The 21,428-nt window shown below is 41.9% G+C and overlaps 1 protein-coding gene across 1 annotated transcript in view; it reads right to left on the bottom strand.

The window, feature by feature from the left end:
- Positions 1-21,428, bottom strand: part of HDAC2 (histone deacetylase 2) — a 73,823-nt gene that overhangs the window by 47,159 nt on the left and 5,236 nt on the right. Inside the window, exons 2-5 of the mRNA XM_089683537.1 lie at positions 9,777-9,889; positions 6,771-6,888; positions 1,268-1,342; positions 562-700 (exon numbers count right to left, since the gene is read on the bottom strand). Of these exons, the coding sequence (XP_089539663.1) occupies positions 562-700; positions 1,268-1,342; positions 6,771-6,888; positions 9,777-9,889 (445 nt within the window). The remainder of the gene's footprint in view (positions 1-561; positions 701-1,267; positions 1,343-6,770; positions 6,889-9,776; positions 9,890-21,428) is intronic.

Genomic DNA, 21,428 nt, shown 5'->3' with positions numbered 1-21,428 from the left:
TTTTAGTACTGTAACATGGCAAGCACAGCTCTCTCACAAGCACATAGCAAAAGAAAAGCACTACATATGACCACACACTCACAGGGAGTAGGCGTTACATGGTGGTGTAAATAAGCATTCAGACTGAGGCCAGTAATGCTAGTAGTAAAACTATTGATATCATGATGACACCCCATAAAGTCTTCTGGCCAACAAAGAATGTGTTCCTGATAACCTTACCTTCGAGAAAGGCGTCTTAAAGGACATTTGGAGGCAGACAACAGAGAGCAGAAAAGGAACTAAAAGAAAAAACGGTGAGTTGATGCTGGGTGGAACCCTACAACCATTGTAAGTTACTCTAATGAGGTTGGAATTGGGTTTTAATAAAAACCCATCATGATAAAAAGTTGGAAGCTGCTATTTCGCTATTTCTCATAAGGCAAATACAGGTTGCCTATCTGCCATACTGACCCTCTGGATTCAATGTTCGGAGCTACTGCCACAGGACAGGCTGACAGGTAAGAACATTTTTTTTTTTTACTTTAATCATGCATCAGACACATAAGCAAAAACAGAGCTTACTTTAGGAGTTCAAGTATGGCAAGTACAATGTCATTCACATAACAAAACCCAGACGCTTCTGATTTTTTTGCATGATGAAGCCCTCCTGCCCAGTTTACTGCCATGTCAGTTTGCTGTCTGTTCAATTTTACAGCACCGGCTGGAAAAAAAGGTGTTACATTTAGTAAAATTACAAAAACTACAATGAAAAAAAGTTGAATTCAAAATGCTTTTGGTTTATCATGTTATGTGCAAATTACTATAGTCATTCTATAGCAAAAGTAGAAACAGACAAGGGTGCAGAAAAAGTGTTAAAACTCAAAGAATTTATTATAAAACTAAAATAATACCACACTCACATAAGATTTTTAGTCTCCAGAATCAGATCACTCATGTGCGCAATGCCAAAGATTACTAACCTTTTGTGACTGTGAAACTATTTTGGTTTGAAATAACTTCTTCACGTTTTAAATTTTCCTACATCCGTGTCTGGTTCTACTCTTGTTTCTGCTGGATCTCCCCAGATCAATGAGCGGAGAAGCAGAATCAGTTATTGATGCTTTTAGGGACGAATGGACTCTAAGGACTATACGGTCATGCAAGTTTAAATATGTGCACTCATGTTCTGTGTTTTTCTAACAGTCAATCCGGATAAAAAAAAAAAATCTACATGCAAATCTTTTAAACTTCTGGAACTTGTAATTCATAGAAAGCAAAAATACCTTACCAACAGAGCCTCCAGTGGAAAGCTGACAGAACTCAAAAAGGCCATCAAACACCGGACAGTCCTCACCAACATTGACTAAACAAAAGCAAAAAAAAATAAAAAATATATATATATATATATATGTACGAAATGCAATTTAAATACCATGCTAAACTCGTTACTTTTGGCAGTAGTAGATGCTATTCTTTGTCAGAAAACTGTTGCCCTGGACTGGAAAATTCATCACTATAGAAGAACTGTACTTGACAAAATGCCTATTTTTAAAAAGCTGGCTATTTATTACGGGACATGAACAAAGATGACCTGCTGTGAACACAGCTCAGAACTTCTTGGGAACCAGCAGTCCTCTATAGAGCAGTGAGCACATCCGAGATCGCTCTAATGCACCCTTTTTTGTAGGCAATGCAGGAGGAATGTTTGGCAGTAATATCCCTCTTGAACAGGTGGCCTAGCTTCACAGAAGTTTACAGCAAAGCTTGGTCTGGAGAATTAGCCTGTTTGGTGTGTGGTAAAGAGTATGGGTAATATGTCATGTTATCAGAGGTGAAAATCTACATTTATCTGTACATGCACACACCAGACCTTTAATGGAAATAGAAATGTTCTACCTACAGTGCATTCAGATCACCTTCACTTGTTTCAATGTTATGTTGCAGCCTGATACTACAGTTGTTTGACTTCCTCTTCTTCCTATTATTATTGTTATTCAGGGTTTATACAGCGCCCACAGCTTGTGCGGTGCTTTACAATATAAAGGGAGACAGTAAGGTTACAATACAATATAAAAACAAGAGGGTTAAGAACTTACAATCTAATAAGGTTGGGCAAGTGGGACAAAAGGTTATAACTGTGGGGGATGAGCTGATGGAGTGATAAACATTTAGTTGGAGGCGTGATAGGCTTCCCTGAGAGATGAGTTTTCAGGGATCACCAAAAAGGCAGACAGAGAAGGAGATAGCCGGACAGATTAAGGCAGAGAGTTCCATAGGATTGGAGAGGCTCTGGTGAAGTCCTGAAAACAATCATGGGAGGAGGAGACAAGGGAACTTGAAAGCAGGAGGTCATGAGAGGAGCGGAAAGGACTATTTGGGTGGCATTTGGAATCCAGATTGGTGCTGTAGCTCTGGGCAGAGTTGTGAATGGATTTGTATTGTTGTTGTTAGTATTTTGAATTTAATTTGTTAGGCAATCAGAATCCAGTAGAGGGATTGACAGAGAGCGGTGGAAAACATGAAGCAGTTGGTAAAGTAGATGATCCTGGCAGCAGCATTCATGACAGACTGAAGAGGGAATAGCGATTGGATTTGAGGCCGAAAGGATAGTTCACAGTCTAGGATTACACCAAGTACCCTGGCTTGAGGGGAGGGACTGATAGTTGAATGATTCATCTTGATAGAAAAGTCATGGAGGAAGGGCAGATATCATCAGCTCGGTTTTAGAGAGATTTACTTCAAGGAAGTGGTGCGACATCCATGCTGATACATCAGTTAGTAAAGTGAGAGGAGACTGAAGGAGTGAGGCGAGTTGTAGAGAGATCAATTTGGTTGTCATCGCCATAGAGGTGGTATTTGAAGCTGTGGGAGGTTATAAGGTGACCAAGAGTGGAGGTGTAGATAGAGAGGCGAAGGGGTCCAAGAACAGAGGCTTGGGCAACCCCTACAGAAAGAGGAAGTGGAGAGGAGGAGACAGAGTTATAGGTAACACCGAAGGAGAGCTGTGATAGGGAGGAGAACCAGGAAAGATCTGAATCTCTGAGGCCAAGGCAGTGGAGTTTGAGAAGGAGCGAGTGGTCAACAGAATCAAAGGCCACAGAGAGGTCTAGTAGCAAGAGCATGGAGTAGTGGCCATTGGTTTTAGCAGTTATTACATTTTTTTTTTATCATTAATTCTTAAAAATAAAAAAACTGAAATAACACATTTGAAAAGTAATCAGACCCTTTGCAACACCACTTGAAATTTTAGCTCAGATGCCTCCCATTTATCTTGATTGTTGCCGAGATGTTTCTACACCTTGGAGTCCTTCTGTAGTAAATTAAATTGATTAAACATGATTTGGAAAGGCACACACCTCTCTATGAAAGGCCTCAGCTCCCAAGATCACAGTGGCCTCCATAATTCTTAAATGGAAGCAGTCTGGCTCAACCAGGACTCTTCTAAGAGCTGGTCAACTGGTCAAACTGAGCAACTGGGGGAGAAGAGCCTTAGTAAGAGAGGTGACCAAGAACATGACTGAGTTCCAGGGTTCTTGTGTGGAGACGAGACACAGTTCTAGAAGGAAAACCATCACTGCAGCCCTCCACCGATCTGGGCTTTATGGCAGAGTGGCTAGATGGAAGCCCCCCCTCAGAGCAAAACACGAGAGCCCACTTGGAGTTTGCAAAAGCTTTGTTGCAAACTCCAAACGTGCTCTCATGTGTTTTGCACTGAGGAGAGGCTTCCATATAGCCACTCTGTCATAAATCCCAGATAGGTGGAGAGCTGCAGTGCTGATTGTCCTTCTGGACCCGCCTCCCCCTTTCCTGATTGCTCAGTCTGACCAGGTGACCAGCTTTAGGAAGAGTACTGGTTGAGCCAAACTTCTTCCACTTGAGAATTATGGAGGTTACTGTGTTCTTGGGAACCTTCAGTGCAGCAGACTTTTTTTAAGCCTTCCCCAAACCTGTGCAATAATCCTGTCTCTGAGCTCTGCAAGCAGTCTTTTGTTCTGATACAGCACGCATTGCCAGCTGTGAGGCCTTTTATAGAGAGGTGTGTGCCTTTCCAAATCATGTTCAATCAATTTAATTTACGAAATGTGGATTCCAAACAAGGTTTAGAAACAGCTCAGCAATGTTCAAGAGAAATGACAGTCCCCCAAGCTAAAATTTTAATTGATGTTGCAAAGGGTCTGAATACTTTGCCCAATGAGATATTTCAGTTTCTTATTTTTAATAAATTTGCAAACATTTCTAAAATTCTGTTTTCAATTTTCATTATGGGGTATTGGGTTTAGATTAATGAGAAAATAAGGAATTGAAACAACTGTAGTATCAGGCTGCAACTGAAAAAGTGAAGGGGGTTTGAATACTTCTGAATGCACTGCATACTCCTAGCATCATAAGCAGTGTTTTGCTTGCCACACCTTGTTTATACAAGTTACCTTTGTGTGTTAAAGTGGAACTATGGGCAAAATCACAAATAAAGTATATGCAGCAGTCTTCTCTGTAATGTGGTTTTATTACCTGTTGATCCAGCCAGTATATCTGTTTTTATTGCAATTCCTGTTATAGGGTTGTCACCCTATGGACAGGGGAGAGGTACAGTGGATGGACAAGTAGTTTTAGATGAACTTTAAGTAAATGACAAAATGTAAAGCCAAACTTCAGCTAACTTTTTTTTTTTAGGGCCAGTTCACACTACAAATATGCACTCTAGCAGCATTTCGGATACGTTTTTGCATAAAGTTCACACCACACACAGTTCCGGTGCAGTTTGCAATGTTCCTGTATGGTTCTGTGCAGAAAAAATGCAGCATGTTCTACTTTTTTTTTTTCTGGACCGGAAACTGACTGCACTAGTAAGAATCAGGGCCATTGGAATACATGGAAAACACTATGTATGCATTTTTACACATACAGTTCACACCACACGCAGTTCCAGTGCAGTTTTGATGCAGTTTGCCATGTTCCAGTATGGTTCCATGCAGAAAAAATGCAGCATGTTCTACTTTTTTTTTCTGCACCGGAAACGGACTGAAACAGACTGCACTGGTGTAAACAAGGGTCATTGGAATAAATGGAAAACACTGTGGATGTATTTTTGATGCAGAAAAAAAGCGCACTGAACTGCATCTAGTGTGAACTAGTCCTTAGGGCTGGTTCACACTATAGAAAAGCAGTCCAGATGCATTTTTGTGTGCACGTTTTTTACGCGTTCTGGTGTGTTTTTATGCATTCCAGTTAATTTTTTCCCCTTTTACTTCAATTTAAATAGGGACATGTGCGTTCCGGTATGTTTTTGATGCATTTTACTGCGTTCCAGTACAGTTCCGTACAGAAATAATGCAGCATATTCTACTTTTTTTTTGCAACGGTAACATACTGGAACTGCAAGCTCTGATGTGAACTATGACATAGACAACCATATACCCTACTTTCTGTGCATTTTGGATTTTTAAGTTTAAACATCATGAATAAAACTTGGCCCTTATAACCACCCCTGAGAGATTCATGTTTTTTCTGAACCCCTGTAACTTTTGTTTACAGCTCAGTCCACATATAAAATGTCCAAAAAATACATATTGGGGGAGATTTACTAAAACTGTTGCAGCTGTGCATAGTAACCAAACAGCTTCTCACTTTAGCTTGTTCAGTTAAGCTTTGACCATAAAATCTAGAAGCTAAAGGGTTACTATGCACAGCCGCCCCAGATTCTATGTGCGTCAGTTTTATTAAATCCCCATCCATTATGTCCAGCCAAAGAACTTTTTTTTTTTCTTAGTTTGGATAAAGTGGGGAAGAATAAGAACCTCGGTCAGGTTTTTAACTGCGATTTGGGGCTCCATTAGAGAAATTTACTCTTACTTCCTGGTCTGCTAACATTTTAAAAAACAAGACAGTACTCAGGGATAATAGAGTAGGACGACGCTGAAACACCGGTCAGATTTTAGCTTTGGCTTGGTCTGGTCCTCTTACAGATCCTTTAGATTGTAAGCTCCACGATCGGCGCCCTCACATTCCTTCTGTACTGAAATGTATTATAATTGTACTGTCTCCCTTATATTGAAAAACGCTAAACAAACTGTTGGCGCTATATAAATCCTGTATAATAATAATAATAATTTACTTGGCTGGTGAAAGCAGGACAGAAAGTAATGGCAAATCTCTCTAAGAGAACCCCAGATCACAGTAAAAACCCAACAGTAGCTCTAATTTTAACCCACTCTATCCAAAACAAACAAAAAAAAAAAGTTTTGGCTTGACATACACTTTAAAGTAGAACTAAAGGCAAAACTTTTTTTCTTACGTTTTGGAAAGAGTGGAGATGGATTGGAACTCCTATTACGTATTTATTGCTATCTGTGCCCCCATTAAGGAAATTCACCCTCTCTATTTGTCCTTTTACCATTATTATTAAAAGAAAAGAAAATCCCAAATTTTGGGTTGTTCCCAGAAAAGTAAGAGGGGACGTTTCAATGTGACCTGGGGGTTCCCTAAGGATTCCCTTAATCTGCAGGTATTTCCTCACACTTCCTGTTTTGCTATGAGGCAGGAAGTGAAGGGAAAACTCCAAAATGGGGCACAGATGGCGAAAAGAAAAAAAAAAACTGACAGGGGTTATAACCCTCCCTTGCTCTACTCAAAATGAAATAAATAAAGTTCTACTACATTTGGGAAGAAAACGGAGTCAAGCTAAATACTACAAATAAGACTGGGTATTAACCTTGCTCATTAACCACAAAATGTTTCACTACAGTGGACCTTTAACATGCCCTTACTCTGTATCATAACAAATGTGAACTCACATCTTTGCATTTGTTTGCTGTATTCAGACATATTGTCTGGTCTTATTGATCGAAGAAACTTAATGTATTCATCGCTGTGATACTTGGTCATCTCTTCTGCTGTGGCCTTATGAGGGCGCTTTAAGAAACAGAAAAACAAAAGCATGAACATTCACACTTTATATACACTGAACGATTGTAATACCGCACTTGATTTGTGCGATCTACAGGAGTAAAATCGCAAAAGTATCAGCAACTTATTGCTCAAGAATCTTCTAAGGAAACAAGCTTAACTTAGAGTTTCAACCAAAATTATACATCTTTAATACAATGGGGGAGGGCTACCGCTCAGGCTGTTTTACTGAATGGACCTCCGCAGGGGAGCCCCTCACTTCTTGTCCTACTGACTACCTTTTTTTTTTAAACCTTAACTCAGACAGACAGACAGAAAAAAAAAAAAAAAAAAAAAAAAACTTGACAGAGGCGCAAAGTAAGATTAAAAGGAGAAGTAGCCCTACTTCTTCAGTGAATTACAGAAATGCACTTCATTCTGCACTCCTGTGACCGGTTTTCAACCGACAGCAGGCTAAAAGTCTGCTGTCGCCTGACATCACACAACCAGTCCCGGCTCTGGATCAATGCCACCTTTAAAAACGGCACATGGTCTTTGCTAACCCACAACATGTCTGCACATGTGTAGGGGATCAGACACATGCCCAGGTGCACTACAGGTTAATTTTACAGGAAAATTTTATACCATCATTTAGAATGTCACAACACGCAAAAAGGAATGCATTCTACACTCATCCCAGAAAAGACACATGCGTCTTTATGAAACAGAATTGTAGATCTGGGCCTGCAAGTATAAGTTCTCTTTGTATTGCTTCCTTAGTGTGAAATCCCTGACTTGTGCTGACAGCCCCCTTCCCCTACCCCCACCACACACACACTTCACTGGGATGGCCAGTGTACAGCTATTTCTCCTCTCCCAGCACTTGGAGCTCCTTATGCTGCTATATAAAAAAGGGGGAAAAATGAAAATAAAGAAAGCCTAAAAAAGAAAAACATATGCAGAATCACATCTAAGAATTGGTATACTGCAATATAATAAAGGTTTGCTTTTGGGTTTAATACACCTTTTATGTAATAAAAGCTGAACTTCAGACAAAACCTTTATTTTTAATAGGTTTGGATATATATAATAGACAAGAGTAAGAATATCTGGGTTTGTACTTTTTTTCTAAGAGAAATGAAACTGTTAAAAGTGTTAGTAAACGTTAAAAAAAAAAAAAAAGGGTCCGCCTGCAGGTTTATCCTATAATGTACTAGTATGCACTGCATACAAGCATATTATGTCAGACTTACCTATAGAACGGATCCCTCCAGCAGTGCCCTGTCACTGCTGACAGGGATTCCATCTTCACCCGGTCATCCATCCAGGTTCGCAGGGTCCGTTCGTTTGATTGGCTGAACTGCAATGACGTCGCTCTCGCACATGCACACAGCACAACGCTGTATTGTCACCAGCTCCTGCTCACTGGAATATCTCCTAAACATTTAGGAGATATTAATTCCACCTACAGGCAAGCTTTATTATAAGCTTACCTGTAGGTAAAAGTTGGAAAAGCAGAGACTTTACTACCTTTTTAAATGTGACCATTGTCAAAGATGGGGAAGATTTCCTCTCAGTTCTTGTGGTGTCTGGGAAAAGTGACATAAAATCTCCCCAAAGCAACACAGGCAGTGAAAAAAAAAAAATACAAAATTCCACCACCTTATCCAAAAAGGTTTGGGCTGGATTTCACTTTAATGCAAATTAGACTACTGTTTGTCAAACCTATAAACAAAAAGAAAACAAGTGAATTATAGTGCAAAACAGACATAACATAATTCACAATGTTTTTGTAAAATGTAACACAGATGAGGTGGTGTTAAGGAAATGGATACCAAATATGCCAAGCCTCAAAATTGTCTATGCCTGCAAAAATATGATATCCAAAATTGTCGATTGGCAATGTTTAGAGTTGATCATAAATGATGGCTCTAAAATTATATCCGTTACTCGGATGTGCACAGCGATATCAAATATGTGTTTCTTAATCTTTGTTTATGTACAAGTGCACAGCTCATGCATATTTGAGTTCACATAAGTCGTGATAAGATGCCTTTAAACAATCTTTTGCTTTTTTTACTTTTTTCATTTTTATTTAAATTTTATAGCAGAAGGGTGATCAACAAATGGAAGCTGGCTAATCTCCCACTACTTGCCATCCTGACTCTGGCTATAGAGGTCATGGACAGCTCTGCTAGAGAAATGTAAAACTCCTGGCTACTAGTGTGGCCTTAAGTTTGTCAACATGCTGGTGCTGCCGCCATCATGATAGTTACTGTGAGGGCAGTGAAAGTTAAAGTGTTACTAAACCCAGGACCCTGCATTCACTATATCTGGTCTCCCACAGTACACACTCCATGGAAATGCAATTATTTTAGTAAATATAAACTGCTAAATACAGTCCTGTGACTTCTATCAGTTTCCAGCCAAGCCCTGGTTAAAGCTTGTAGGATTTTTCTTTCTGCTCTAGGATGTAGAACCCCTGACCTCTGTCTGGACAGTGCTGATTGGCCCTGTGCTAATCACATGCACTCTCCCAAGAAAAGAAAAAAAAAGTCTAGCAATAAACACCAAACTATGCATGTGCAGAGTGTCTCCACACGATATATGTCTTATCAAGAGATAAGACAGGGACACTGGAAGAAGGGGAGGATCAGAGAAGACAGGATCAAACAGCATTTTTACATAATGCAGAGGATTAGCCCCTTAGGTTCCACATTGAGTATATCAAGCATGCTTTACTGCATACACAGACTGATTTTACTGTTGTGGGTTTAGTAACACTTTAATCTCAGATAAAGATTCTTCAAAAGAGACTTTAGAGCTAGTCTCTCAACCTAGAAGATGAAGATTTTACAACGGATAATGAAAAGAAAAAAAAAAAAAAGATTAACAAAATGTAGAAACAGACTCACATATATTTCCATTTTTCTGTAGAGTCCATAGTTCAAAAGTAAGTTGTGGGTCATTCGTATTCTATGAGGCTTCATAGGGTGTCCTTGTCCATAATAGTAATTTCCAATGTCACCTGAAAAAAAGTTTACTTGGTTTAATGTAATAATAGCATAAGTGAAGGGGTAGACGTATTCCCAGATAGTAATCTGCTTTGTGCACTGGCGAGATACAATAGAAAGTAAAGTGTTTGTAAACCCTTACATACACCCAGTGAAGTGACTAGCCTCAGGTGATAAATGGAAATGGAATAAATCCTCCTACATAGGTTGTACCTGTTTATCTGCAGTTTCCTCTTCTCTACATCCGTTCAAAATCTGAAAAAAATTTATAAAGCTTGTCTGAGCTAACTAGCTGACTTCACACAGTATACAGCAACAGAGCTGAGGCTGTCAATCACAGGCTGTATGCTGAACATCCTTCTCACCTTTTTTCTCTTGGTGTCAGGAAAACTTGTCAGAAATTATTCCTGCTGATAGCAGAGGAACAAGGCAGCAGACAGAAATGACACTTAGTGCTCTTAATTGAGACAAGTACACACTATAGAGTGATATGCTTTGTTGATATTTCCTGTCTGAGGTTTACAACCACTTTAGGTTGGCTAACATTAAAAAAATCACTAATATGCAATCGTTATTCGTGTATAAATGCATAGTAATAATGTGAGGGAATTTAGGGTTCAGTATAGCCTTTGACTGCATTCAACAACCCCTCACAATGAACAGTCTGGAGCAAGGGAGGAAAGAGAGAGCAAGCCAAATCGGAAACACAAAGCAACCTGGAAGCCACAGGGCAGAAAAGAAGTAGGAATCTCCAGGTGCTTTCAATGACAGTCCAGGACCTTTTTTCATTCCTAAGGCTAGGTTCACATCTGTGTGGGTGGTGCCACTGCAGATCTGCACAAAAATTCGGCTGTACCACCCACACAGAGAAATGCAGACCCACGAGCGGGTACCATTAGTTCTAATGGCACACCGCCCGTACTGGAAAACGCAACCGTGCTGGGAACCGAGGTTCCCATGGGGGCTGCGTTTTTGGAAGAAGTGCAGGGACTTCTTCTCTTCGTGTCACAGTGCACAGGAGTCCATTCAAATGAATGGGCTCTCGTGCCCTTGCAAAACGTAGCCCGCACGGCCACATATATGTGAACCAGGGCTCAATGTTGTGTACACCTAAAGAAAATGACTTTTTAAAAGAGATATTAAGTGATAGCTACTTCACAAACTTCATTTGTTCCAGGACTCTGGTCACGAACTGAATTGGACTCAAAACCGAGGCAAATTTTCCCACAGGGTTCAATGTAAATCAGGTTAATCCGTTCTGACCCCTACAAACTGTTGACTTCTGAGGGGTTTATGTATAATCTTCATCAGCAACTGTAAATAGATATTTTTATATAACTATACGTTAACCGAGTTACAAAGTTAGAAATATCAGAGCTTGGTTTGATATCGGTGTGCTGTACATAGACATTGGAACAAGCGATCAAGTTGTAGAGATAGCTTTGTATTGTATTGGAGGAATGTTTGATGTGTAAACATGGGCATGCCACAAGGAATGCTCTATTATGTGAGAGGGGGCAACCACTAGATTAACTACCTTATCTCAGACTATATGGGGCCCACATACCGATCTAGAGCAGGCCATTTAAATCTCTTTGTTTGTATAAGGGCCACTTCAAAGTACCCTCTCTTTAGATATGCAATGGTGATGGCTATCTGGAAAATGCAGTTTTACCAGGCTATGACCTAAGGTTCCCTCCAAACTCTCAATAAATGGAGGGAATTTTGATAAGAGAGCCTGAATCCAGACGCCTCAGTGCCATGACCTGGCATATGTAACTTTATCACCAAAAGGGGAGGCTCTGGGCTGGGGCTGAGTTATGTAAGCGATATGGGATGAGGAAGTTGTCCAATCCTGGATGAGATGCGTCAGATATGGGAGATGGATTGGATAGTTCTACCAATCAGGGTGGCCCCATGCAAGTCTATGGGAGATAGGTGTATATCAGGGTAGGTTTTGGGGGAAGACAGGAGAGAAGATCCAACGAGCCTGGGGGTCCCCATGCTACACCCTCCGCAGCGAGATTCTCCCTGTGTTGCAGTACCTCGCCCAGGCCTGGCCCCCACGGGTCAACACCTGTAAGGCCATCACCAGGGCAGTGTTTCACTTCATCTGGGGCTCCAAGATGGACAGAGTGAAGCGGGCAGTCATGTTCAAGGAACCCCTCAATGGTGGTAAGGGCGTGCCCGACATCGCCACCCAACTGAGGGTGTTCTTTGCCTGCAACTGCATCCGCAGAACTTTGCCAAAAAGGATTATGGACTCTGGCGGGAACGCAATGTCACGCTTTTTCCTGTTGCCTCTCTGGAGGTCCCTCGGATGGGACAATTGGGACAGTTCCATCCCCTACAACTGGGACACTCCTTGGTACTACCGGGATACCTTCAAGTTTATCAAGGAGCAGGGGCTACAGGGAGTCAAGCCTGACTTGTGGAAACCGAAGATAATCTACAAGCTCATCAGAGCAAATTACATTTTGGAGTCGGTTCCAGGCCTGCCTTCAGACACCTGCAAAAGTGGTCTGGAGGAATGTTTCTTCAAACACCCTCACCAACAGGCACAAAGACCTGGCATGGATGGCAATCCAAGGGGGGTTGACTCTCAGGACATTTATGCATGCCAGGAACCTGAGCAGATACAGGCACTGCCCCTTCTGCATCATCCACGAGGAAACGGCTCATCACGTTTTCTGGGAGTGCTCTTTTGTTCAGGACCTGTTGAGGGCCTGGAACCTGAACTCAAGGACTTTGTGCCACAGACAGCCATCACACACTTTGGGGTGTTGAATGGACTTTTCTGTGGACCTTTTTCCCTGGAGGACATTGACAGCGCCTGGCGGGTGCTGTGTTGTTTTAAGGACGCTTTATGGTGTGCCAGGAAGCGCCTCATCCACCAGCGGGAGAGGATGTCCATTGAGGACTGCCGCAGACTGATCCTCAGTCTGCTCAGGGACTATACCTTGATGGACTTTAAGGAGGAAGAGGATGTCTGAAGATCTCCCCTTCCCCCTATTCCCCCTTGCGTGTCTTTGTCCCTTCAATAAAGCTTCGGGCCTGTGACCCCTTTTTCCCCTCCCCCCCTCACACCCGTTGCTTATTGTAAATTTCACCAACCGTATCTTGCATGATTTGTAATCGTAGGAAATGTTTTTCTAAGCATGCTATGGTCTCGGGGTAAGCGGCGTTATGCATGACGTGTTGGTCTGGGGATTCGTTCGCCACGCACATCACGTCAGGCATCATACCGCTGAGTGAATGTATTTATTGAATGTATTTATCGTATGCCTGGAACTATATTGCAATGTGGTGCGCTGCGTCACAGTATAGGGTGAGATGTACCCCGATTACGAATATCGTGTTTTTTTATACTTCTGTAATAAAGTATATTTTTCAATCAAAAAATTGGTAAATATCAAGACATTTCTCTGGCACTTTACATATATACATGATTGTCGTATGTGTGGTCTGTCTTGCTGTTTGTGGGTTTAGGGTATGAGTAGTATATTCTTTAATTCATTGGTTGAATCGTATACATTTTGTTTCTCTTTTTCTTATTGTAAAATAGATTGTGGTATGTTAGTTTAGACCTCCCTACTATTTACTAATAAATTTTGGTTGTTGTGTTAAACCTTTCATTCTTGGTCAAAGAACTCTCATTAAGGTTAATCAAATCATATCAGAGAAATATTATATTTCCTAATCCATAGATTTGGTCAACAAAACGTGGTCACAAAATTAATTTGGTTGCCAACCGAATCAAATTTTCCCATAAGGTTCAATGTAAATAAGGTTAATCCGTTCTGAACTTTTTTCTAGTTTGTTTTTGAACCACAAAAATATGAAAAAGTACAGTATAGTACAGTATGAAGAGAGAGCACACTAACCTTGCTTGAGATGACTTCTAGTGTGGAGGACAGGAAGGCGGGAGGGAGGTGGTTATTGTTCAAAGGGAGAGTTTCCCTCCATAAGGACATTGGGGAGATCTCCTTCATGGGCATGTGCCCTGGCAGTGCCTTTCCCTCCTGTGTGATATAGGTTCTGTTCTGCATTTTTTTTCCACAAGAGCCCAGTTTCATCACAGTTGAGCGACGTATCCTTCTGCCTTCATGAATTCCGCAAATTCTTTCTTGTAGGCTTCTGCAGCAGCCTTGTCAGAACTAGAAGTCTCACCATGTCTTGTCACACTGCGGATGCCACGAATTTAAATTCTTCACTTGCTGCACTTGTAGAAGGGGTTATATTGCAGTAAATCACTGCGCAATATCCTGGCTTTTTCACAGATCATAGCGTCACTAACGCTATCATCTGTTTCTCATTCAACCACACTAACAAAAGTTTTTCCACCTCTTCCAGCACTTCCGTCCTCTGCTTGGTTAACATCACTATTCCTTTTGCCACATCAGCTCCTTTTATGGCAGCTTTCTTCTTCAAAATAGTGGAGATTGTCAACTTTGCCATCTTGTACTCCGAGGCCAGATCAGTCACACGAATACCACGGTCATGGTTTTCTACAATTTCCTTCTTCAACTCAATGGTTGTTTTTTTCACAACCTTATTCTTACCGCTCTGCACGTTCTGGTCACCTTCATTACTGCTCTGCACGTTCTGGTCACCTTCATTACTGCTCTGCACGTTCTGGTCACCTTCATTACTGCTCTGCACGTTCTGGTCACCTTCATTACTGCTCTGCACGTTCTGGTCACCTTCATTACCGCTCTGCACGCTCTTTTCAACAACATGCTTGCTCTGCACATTCTTGTCACCTTCATTACTGCTCCACACTTTCTTCTTACCACCATGCTTGCTCTGAATTTTTGTTTGAACCATACTGGATGTCTAGTACAGTATGTGCTAAAAAGCACACCAAAAAGCTTCTCAGTACTTTAAGAGTTTTCACAGTACACTTGCAGTGTGTGTCTGTGACTGCAATCTATCCTACAGGAAGTCACGACCATGCGCCAGAGCCGGGAAGATGGCTGCGGCTCGTGTTCGTCAACTGAAGCGGGGTTCGTGAACCAATCAAATTTTTGTGAACTCTGTTTGCGAACAGAGTTGTTCGTGAACAGAAGAGTTCGTGAACCGAGGCATCACTGTATAGGTATAATTGCTGAAATTTAATGATAAAGATACCTTTACACCAGGGGTTAAAATTTCGAGTCCAGACCTACTAGCCGGTCACAAAACTTACTCTCCACCAGTTGCCCCACCCAACCTTGCTCAGGTCCGCCCCCAACCCCACCCCTGGCCAGCCCCAACCGCCCCCTTAAAGCTTATGAAATTACATTTTTCTTTAGAATAAAGAGTCCAAAATATAAAACTGTACACAGTAATGTATATCCCAGCTCCCCTGTACTCCATTATAGTGATATGACATGTATACAGTAATGTATATCCCAGCTCCCCTGTACTCCATTATAGTGATGTGACGTGTATACAGTAATGTATATCCCAGCTCCCCTGTACTCCATTATAGTGATATGACATGTATACAGTAATGTATATCCCAGCTCCCCTGTACTCCATTATAGCAATATGACATGTATACAGTAATGTATATCCCAGCTCCCCTGTACTCCATTATAGTGATATGACATGTATACAGTAATGTATATCCCAGCTCCCCTGTACTCCATTATAGTGATATGACATGTATACAGTAATGTATATCCCAGCTCCCCTGTACTCCATTATAGTGATATGACACGTATACAGTAATGTATATCCCAGCTCCCCTGTACTTCATTATAGTGATATGACACGTATACAGTAATGTGTATCCCAGTTCCCCTGTACTTCATTATAGTGATATGACATGTATACAGTAATGTATACCCAGCTCCCCTGTACTCCATGTCATAGCACTATAATGGAGTACAGGGGAGCTGGGATATACATTACTGAGTAGACCTAAGACCTCCTGCACACTGGAGATTTTTGCAGCCACTTTCAGGGGCATCAGGCATTTTTTTTTTTTTTTACTGCTTCCAAACGACCCTCCATATTATCCTACAGTGGATATAAAAAGTCTACACACCCCTGTTAAAATGTCAGGTTTCTGTGGTGTAAAAAAAAAAAGCAGATGAAGATAAGTAAACATAAAAAAAACTAAAATAATGTGCATATGCTATAGGGAGGTCTTGCAGCTGTTTAACCATTGAGCTCCAGAAAACATTACCGCCATTATAGTGATATGACATGTTGTATACAGTACTTATTTCTAGTCCCTCCGAGTCCCCCGCAGCGGTGGAGAGGGTGTCTCCTCTCAGCGGACCTCTCCTGCACCTGTCCCCTTGGCTGCGGTGCCGCAGAAGCCGGAAACCGGAAGTTGTAAACCGGAACTCGGCTTCACAATGAGGCTTGGAGCGCAGGTGCAGTCGCTCCATGCTTCATCTGTGCTCGCCGCTCACCACAGAGGAATGTCTCCTCACATTTGGCAGCGGCTTTTTCAAGCCCTGCTTTACACCATATTCTGCAGCTGTAAACTGAAGCTAATCTCTAGGATAATCATATAAACTCAATCCCACCCTTCATTTGCTGGCATGCCCTTTCTACTTAGCTAGTTATGTGATGCTCCAGTACCGAGTCTGCCCTCTTTTTCTTTGTACTTCCAGTGGGGTTTTTCTTTGAGTGCCACATTATTGCCTGTGCGACATGGAAACTTTCTTTTGGCTGTCCAGAGGTGGGGTTATCTCAGGATTCAGAAAGGAATGAAGTCTGTACAAAGGGCCTGTTGGGAAACAGCCCAATCTAGGCTCAACCAAAGCACTGGGTTAGTAGTCCCCGAAAATGGGGTCGACAAAAGACTTGGACAGTGCACTTAGGTGGGTATAATTTGCTTCACCAAGTAAAGTAAAACAAACGCCTTGCAGGATGGGAAAGAGGGAGGGGATTAGAAAGGATTCATATTTTTCCTGGAGCAATGCTTTAAAATGCTGCCACCTTACAATATTCTGCACATTGTACAAAGAATTCACCTAAAAATTGCATTTCTTGCTTGTTTAATTGGCTTGCTGCTTTTCTCTGACTCCTGCACTGAGCTACAAGAAACACTGCATACCTTGCAACAAAAGTTACATTTTTGGTAAGATACTTTCCAAAGATCCCTGAAATGATACTGTAGCTATTCTCTGATACAACTTTTGCCACACAGGTTCTATTTCAGTCTACAGACCTAAGACCTCCTGCACACTGGAGATTTTTGCAGCCACTTTCAGGGGCATCAGGCATTTTTTTTTTTTTTACTGCTTCCAAACGACCCTCCATATTATCCTACAGTGGATATAAAAAGTCTACACACCCCTGTTAAAATGTCAGGTTTCTGTGGTGTAAAAAAAAAAAAGCAGATGAAGATAAGTAAACATAAAAAAAAATAAAATAATGTGCATATGCTATAGGGAGGTCTTGCAGCTGTTTAACCATTGAGCTCCAGAAAACATTACCGCCTTCATAACCAGGCCATTTTTTGCTATTCAGCACTGCGGTACTTGAACTGGCAATTGTATGGCCATGCAATACTGTACCAAAATGAAATTTATAAAAAAAATAAATTCACACAAATAGAGCTTTTTTTGGTGGTATGTGATCATCACTGGGTTTTTTTATGTTTTATTAAGTAAATGAAAAAAAAAAAAAACAACCACTAAAAAATTATTTTTTGTTTTACTTTCTGCTATACAGAAACATATTACATATTCAATTAAAATTGTTTTTATCTTTAACCACTTGCCTACCAGGCACTTATACCCCCTTCCTTACCAGGCCAATTTTCAGCTTTCAGCACTGCCGCACTTTGATTGACAATTGCGCGGTCATGCAACATTGTACCCATATGAAATTTTGATCATTTTTTTCTCACAAATAGAGCTTTCTTTTGGTGGTATTTAATCGCCACTGGGCGCTTTACTTTTTGCGCTATAAATACAAAAAGTGCAATAAATTTGAAAAAAAAAAAAAGTTTCTTTGTTTCTATTATAAAATTTTTCAAACAGGTAATTTTTCTCCTTCACTGATGTGCGTTGATGAGGCAGCACTGATGGGCACTGATAGGCGGCACTGATGGGCACTGATAGGTAGCACTAAAGGGCACTGATAGGCAGTACTAATGAGGTGGCACGGATAGGCGACACTGATAGACAGCACTAATGAGGTGTCACGGATAGGCGGCACTAATATGCAGCACTGATAGGCGGCACTGATAGGCGACACTGATGATGGGTACTGATAGACGGCACTGACTGGCATCACTGCTGGGCACTGACTTGCTGCACTGACTGGCACAACCCCTGGGCACTGACTGGTGGCACTGACTGGCAGCACTGGTGGGTGGCCACAGGTGGGTGGGCACAGGTGGGTGGCACTGCTGGGCACAGGTGGGTGGCACTTCTGGGCACAGGTGGGTGGCACTTCTGGGCACAGGTGGGTGGCACTGCAGAGTGGCACAGGTGGGTGCACTGCTGGGCACAGGTGGGTGGCACTGCAGAGTGGCACAGGTGGGTGCACTGCTGGGCACAGGTGGGTGCACTGCTGGGCACAGGTGGGCGGAGCTAGTGGGAGCACTGCTGGGCACAGGTGGGCGGAGCTTGCGGGTGGCACTGCTGGGCACCGATCATCAGGGCACTGATCATCAGTGCCCTGATGATCGGTGCCGATCCCCGCTCTGACAACTGCCGGTTCTCGGCAGTACTTTCCTCACGATCTGACAGCGTGAGGAAAGTGCAGCCGAGAACCGGCACTTGCATTTTCCTCTGATCAGCGTGTCATTGGACACCGCTGATCACGTGGTAAAAGGCCGCTGTGATTGGCCTTTTACCACATCACGTGATCAGCTGTGTCCGTAGGACACAGCGATCACGGAGATCGCCGGGTGCGCGCCCCCTGGGGCGCGCAGGAGAGCGCGTTCTGGGAGGACGTCATATGACGTCCACCCAGAACTGGCCGGCCGCAGTGTAGCCGTCATTCGGCTATCTGCGGTCGGCAGGTAGTTAAAAAAAAATCAAATTTCTTCATAAATTTAATTTAGAATGTATTTGGTTAAAAAAATCCAAATAAGTGTATATTAATTGGTTTGTGTGAAGGTCTAGCTTATACAAATAATTTTTTTTCATACTAGTAATGGCAGCGATCAGCGACTTATATGGGGACTGTGCTACTGCGGTGGCCAATTTTACAGTAACAGAGTGAGTTGGAACTGACACTGATATCACCAGTGACACTTATACAGTGATCAGTGCTAATAACATACACTGTCACTGGCTGGGAAGGGGTCAACGTCTAGGGGTAATCAAGTAATTAAGTGTGTACCTAACAATGTGTAATATGTGCTGCTTTGTGGTAAAGATTTACGTGTTTCTTTTCCCTTAGCAGCGAAAAGAAACAAAGCTATTGTTCCCTCTGTACAGAACCCTGTTTTGTTTGTCAACACAGGGCTCTGGGCCTTGATTGGACACAGCCGATCAGAAGGTCCCAGCCAGGCATCATTGGCCAGGAACTGCTGACAACCTGCCTTTATGTCAAACCACATAGGGAGGAGGTGGCCGCAAAAATGGCTTCTGACAAGCAGGTACACGATTGTGCCTGTATGTGTTGTCCTTCCACAGTGAATGTACTGCGGAGGGTCGGCAAGCGGTCGAAAAAATAAACTGGCTGAAAATAACAGTGAATGACCAGCTTTAGAAAGATGAAAAGGAGTTGTTTGGGACGTGAAAGAGGAAGGTGACTAGTTCAGTTTTATAGAGGTTGAGTTTTGAGTACATTTCAGACATCCATAAAAAATGGCTGACAACTAAAAATATACAAGGCAAAAGGAGACAGAACTCCTGAGCTGCATACTTAGGGTAGTTAGGTCTCTGGATCAGTACGACAGACAAGGAACTAACTAGGAAAGAAATGTCAGAAATGACAGCCTACATATTTCTTCCAGAACAGGTTTCATTACAATTGGCAGATTTCTGGTAGTCCCAAAAAAAAAAAAAAAAAATTCCAGACCTCCAGGTTTAGTTTATGTAATTGTTTGCAGACATGGTGTATAATATGACAAAATATCAGCAATGCTATTAGTGTACATAGAATAAAACAGCACAAAAAACCTGCAAAGTACAGATATCCACAGCTGTGACCATCACTTGCACTGTATGGTCTAAAAACCTACCCTTTCAGGGCCCCATCAATCCCACTAGCAGGACAAAATGAAAGGAGACAAAGAAATAAGTTTTTACTTGGCACACAGACACAGCCACTAGATTCCAATAAAGTTATTCATCCTTTTACTACATGGACAGCATGGCAATAAGAACTTTGCTAACTTCAATAAAAATGGGTCATTAAAGAAGCATGGTTTTAAATTCACTGAAAGTTGGTGAAATGTTAAGTGAACTTGTACTTTTGCTCATACTAGGTCAAGTAACAAGTTCCTTTAAAGCGGCACCATCCATGTTAAAAACTTTAATATAGGAAAAAGAATACTTACCAGACCAGTGCCGACCTTCACTCCCTCCCTCGCAGGGACAAGTTTGTTGAAGATGCCTGGTCCTTCATTTGCATGTTCTGGTTTCCCCCACCAGCCCCCATTATTACACTGTCCTGTAAGGACATAGGGACAAGCAGAAGAAGCCAGAGTGCAGATGGCATCGGGCATTTAACTGCCAGAAATGTGTCTGATGCTGAAGATTTTTCAGAAATCATAGCCCTTCAAGAAAACAGACTGGCTGTGTGACAGGTAAGCATTTACTCTTTTCATTGCAGAGTGACCTTTAAAGAGACCTAGTCACCAACATAAAAAAACTGCAGGTGAAAGCATGGAAACTCAAGTAATTTAAATGCACAGTGGCTAAATGGTTAGCACTTCCGCCTGGCAGTACTAGGGTTGTTGGTTCGAATCCCAGCCACGGCACCTCCTGCCTGGACTTTGCATGTTCTCCCTGTGCCTGCATGAGTTTCCTTCGGGTACTCCGGTTTCCTCCCGCACTCCAAAGACATGCTGGTAGGTTAATTGGCTCCTGTCTAAATTGGCCCTAGTATGTGTATGTATGAATGTAAGTTAGGGACCTTAGATTGTACGCCCCTTGAGGGTTAGGGACTGATGTGAATGTACAATATATATGTAAAGCGCTGCGTAAATTGACGACGCTATATAAGTACCTGAAATAAATAAATAAATGCCTATTTGCAGTGTTTTTATCCACTTGCAATGTGATTTTGAACTTGCTAGAAAATGTAACTAATCCAAAAAGAGTCAATTCCCTAGCATAGCCTTATCCCTCTTCTCTTCTGGGATTGCCCTGTTTTCCCCTCTTCGGAGATTGTCTAAAGTTTAACTACTTCTAGAGCTGGGACAGCTCCTCCACCTACCTACACCTTTTGTTCTCATGCACACTAGACGTTTTTACAGCGGTTGTGTTTGGCTTTTGACGTTTTTTGCTACAGCCAGTAAACTCCCCAGCATGTTATCCTATGTGTCAGTGCACACATAGACTGTAATCAATGTTTTTGGCTGGAAAAAAAAAAACAGGACTAGTGGATTTCTAGAGGAGTTTTTTAGCTGTAAGAACGCTCTAA

Source organism: Staurois parvus, unplaced genomic scaffold, assembly GCF_062004578.1.
Source record: "Staurois parvus isolate SC_StPar_1 unplaced genomic scaffold, SC_StPar_1.0 ptg000314l, whole genome shotgun sequence".
NCBI lineage: Eukaryota > Metazoa > Chordata > Amphibia > Anura > Ranidae > Staurois > Staurois parvus.
The sequence above is the reverse complement of the archived record's forward strand: the minus strand, read 5'-3'. Positions and strand labels throughout refer to the sequence as shown.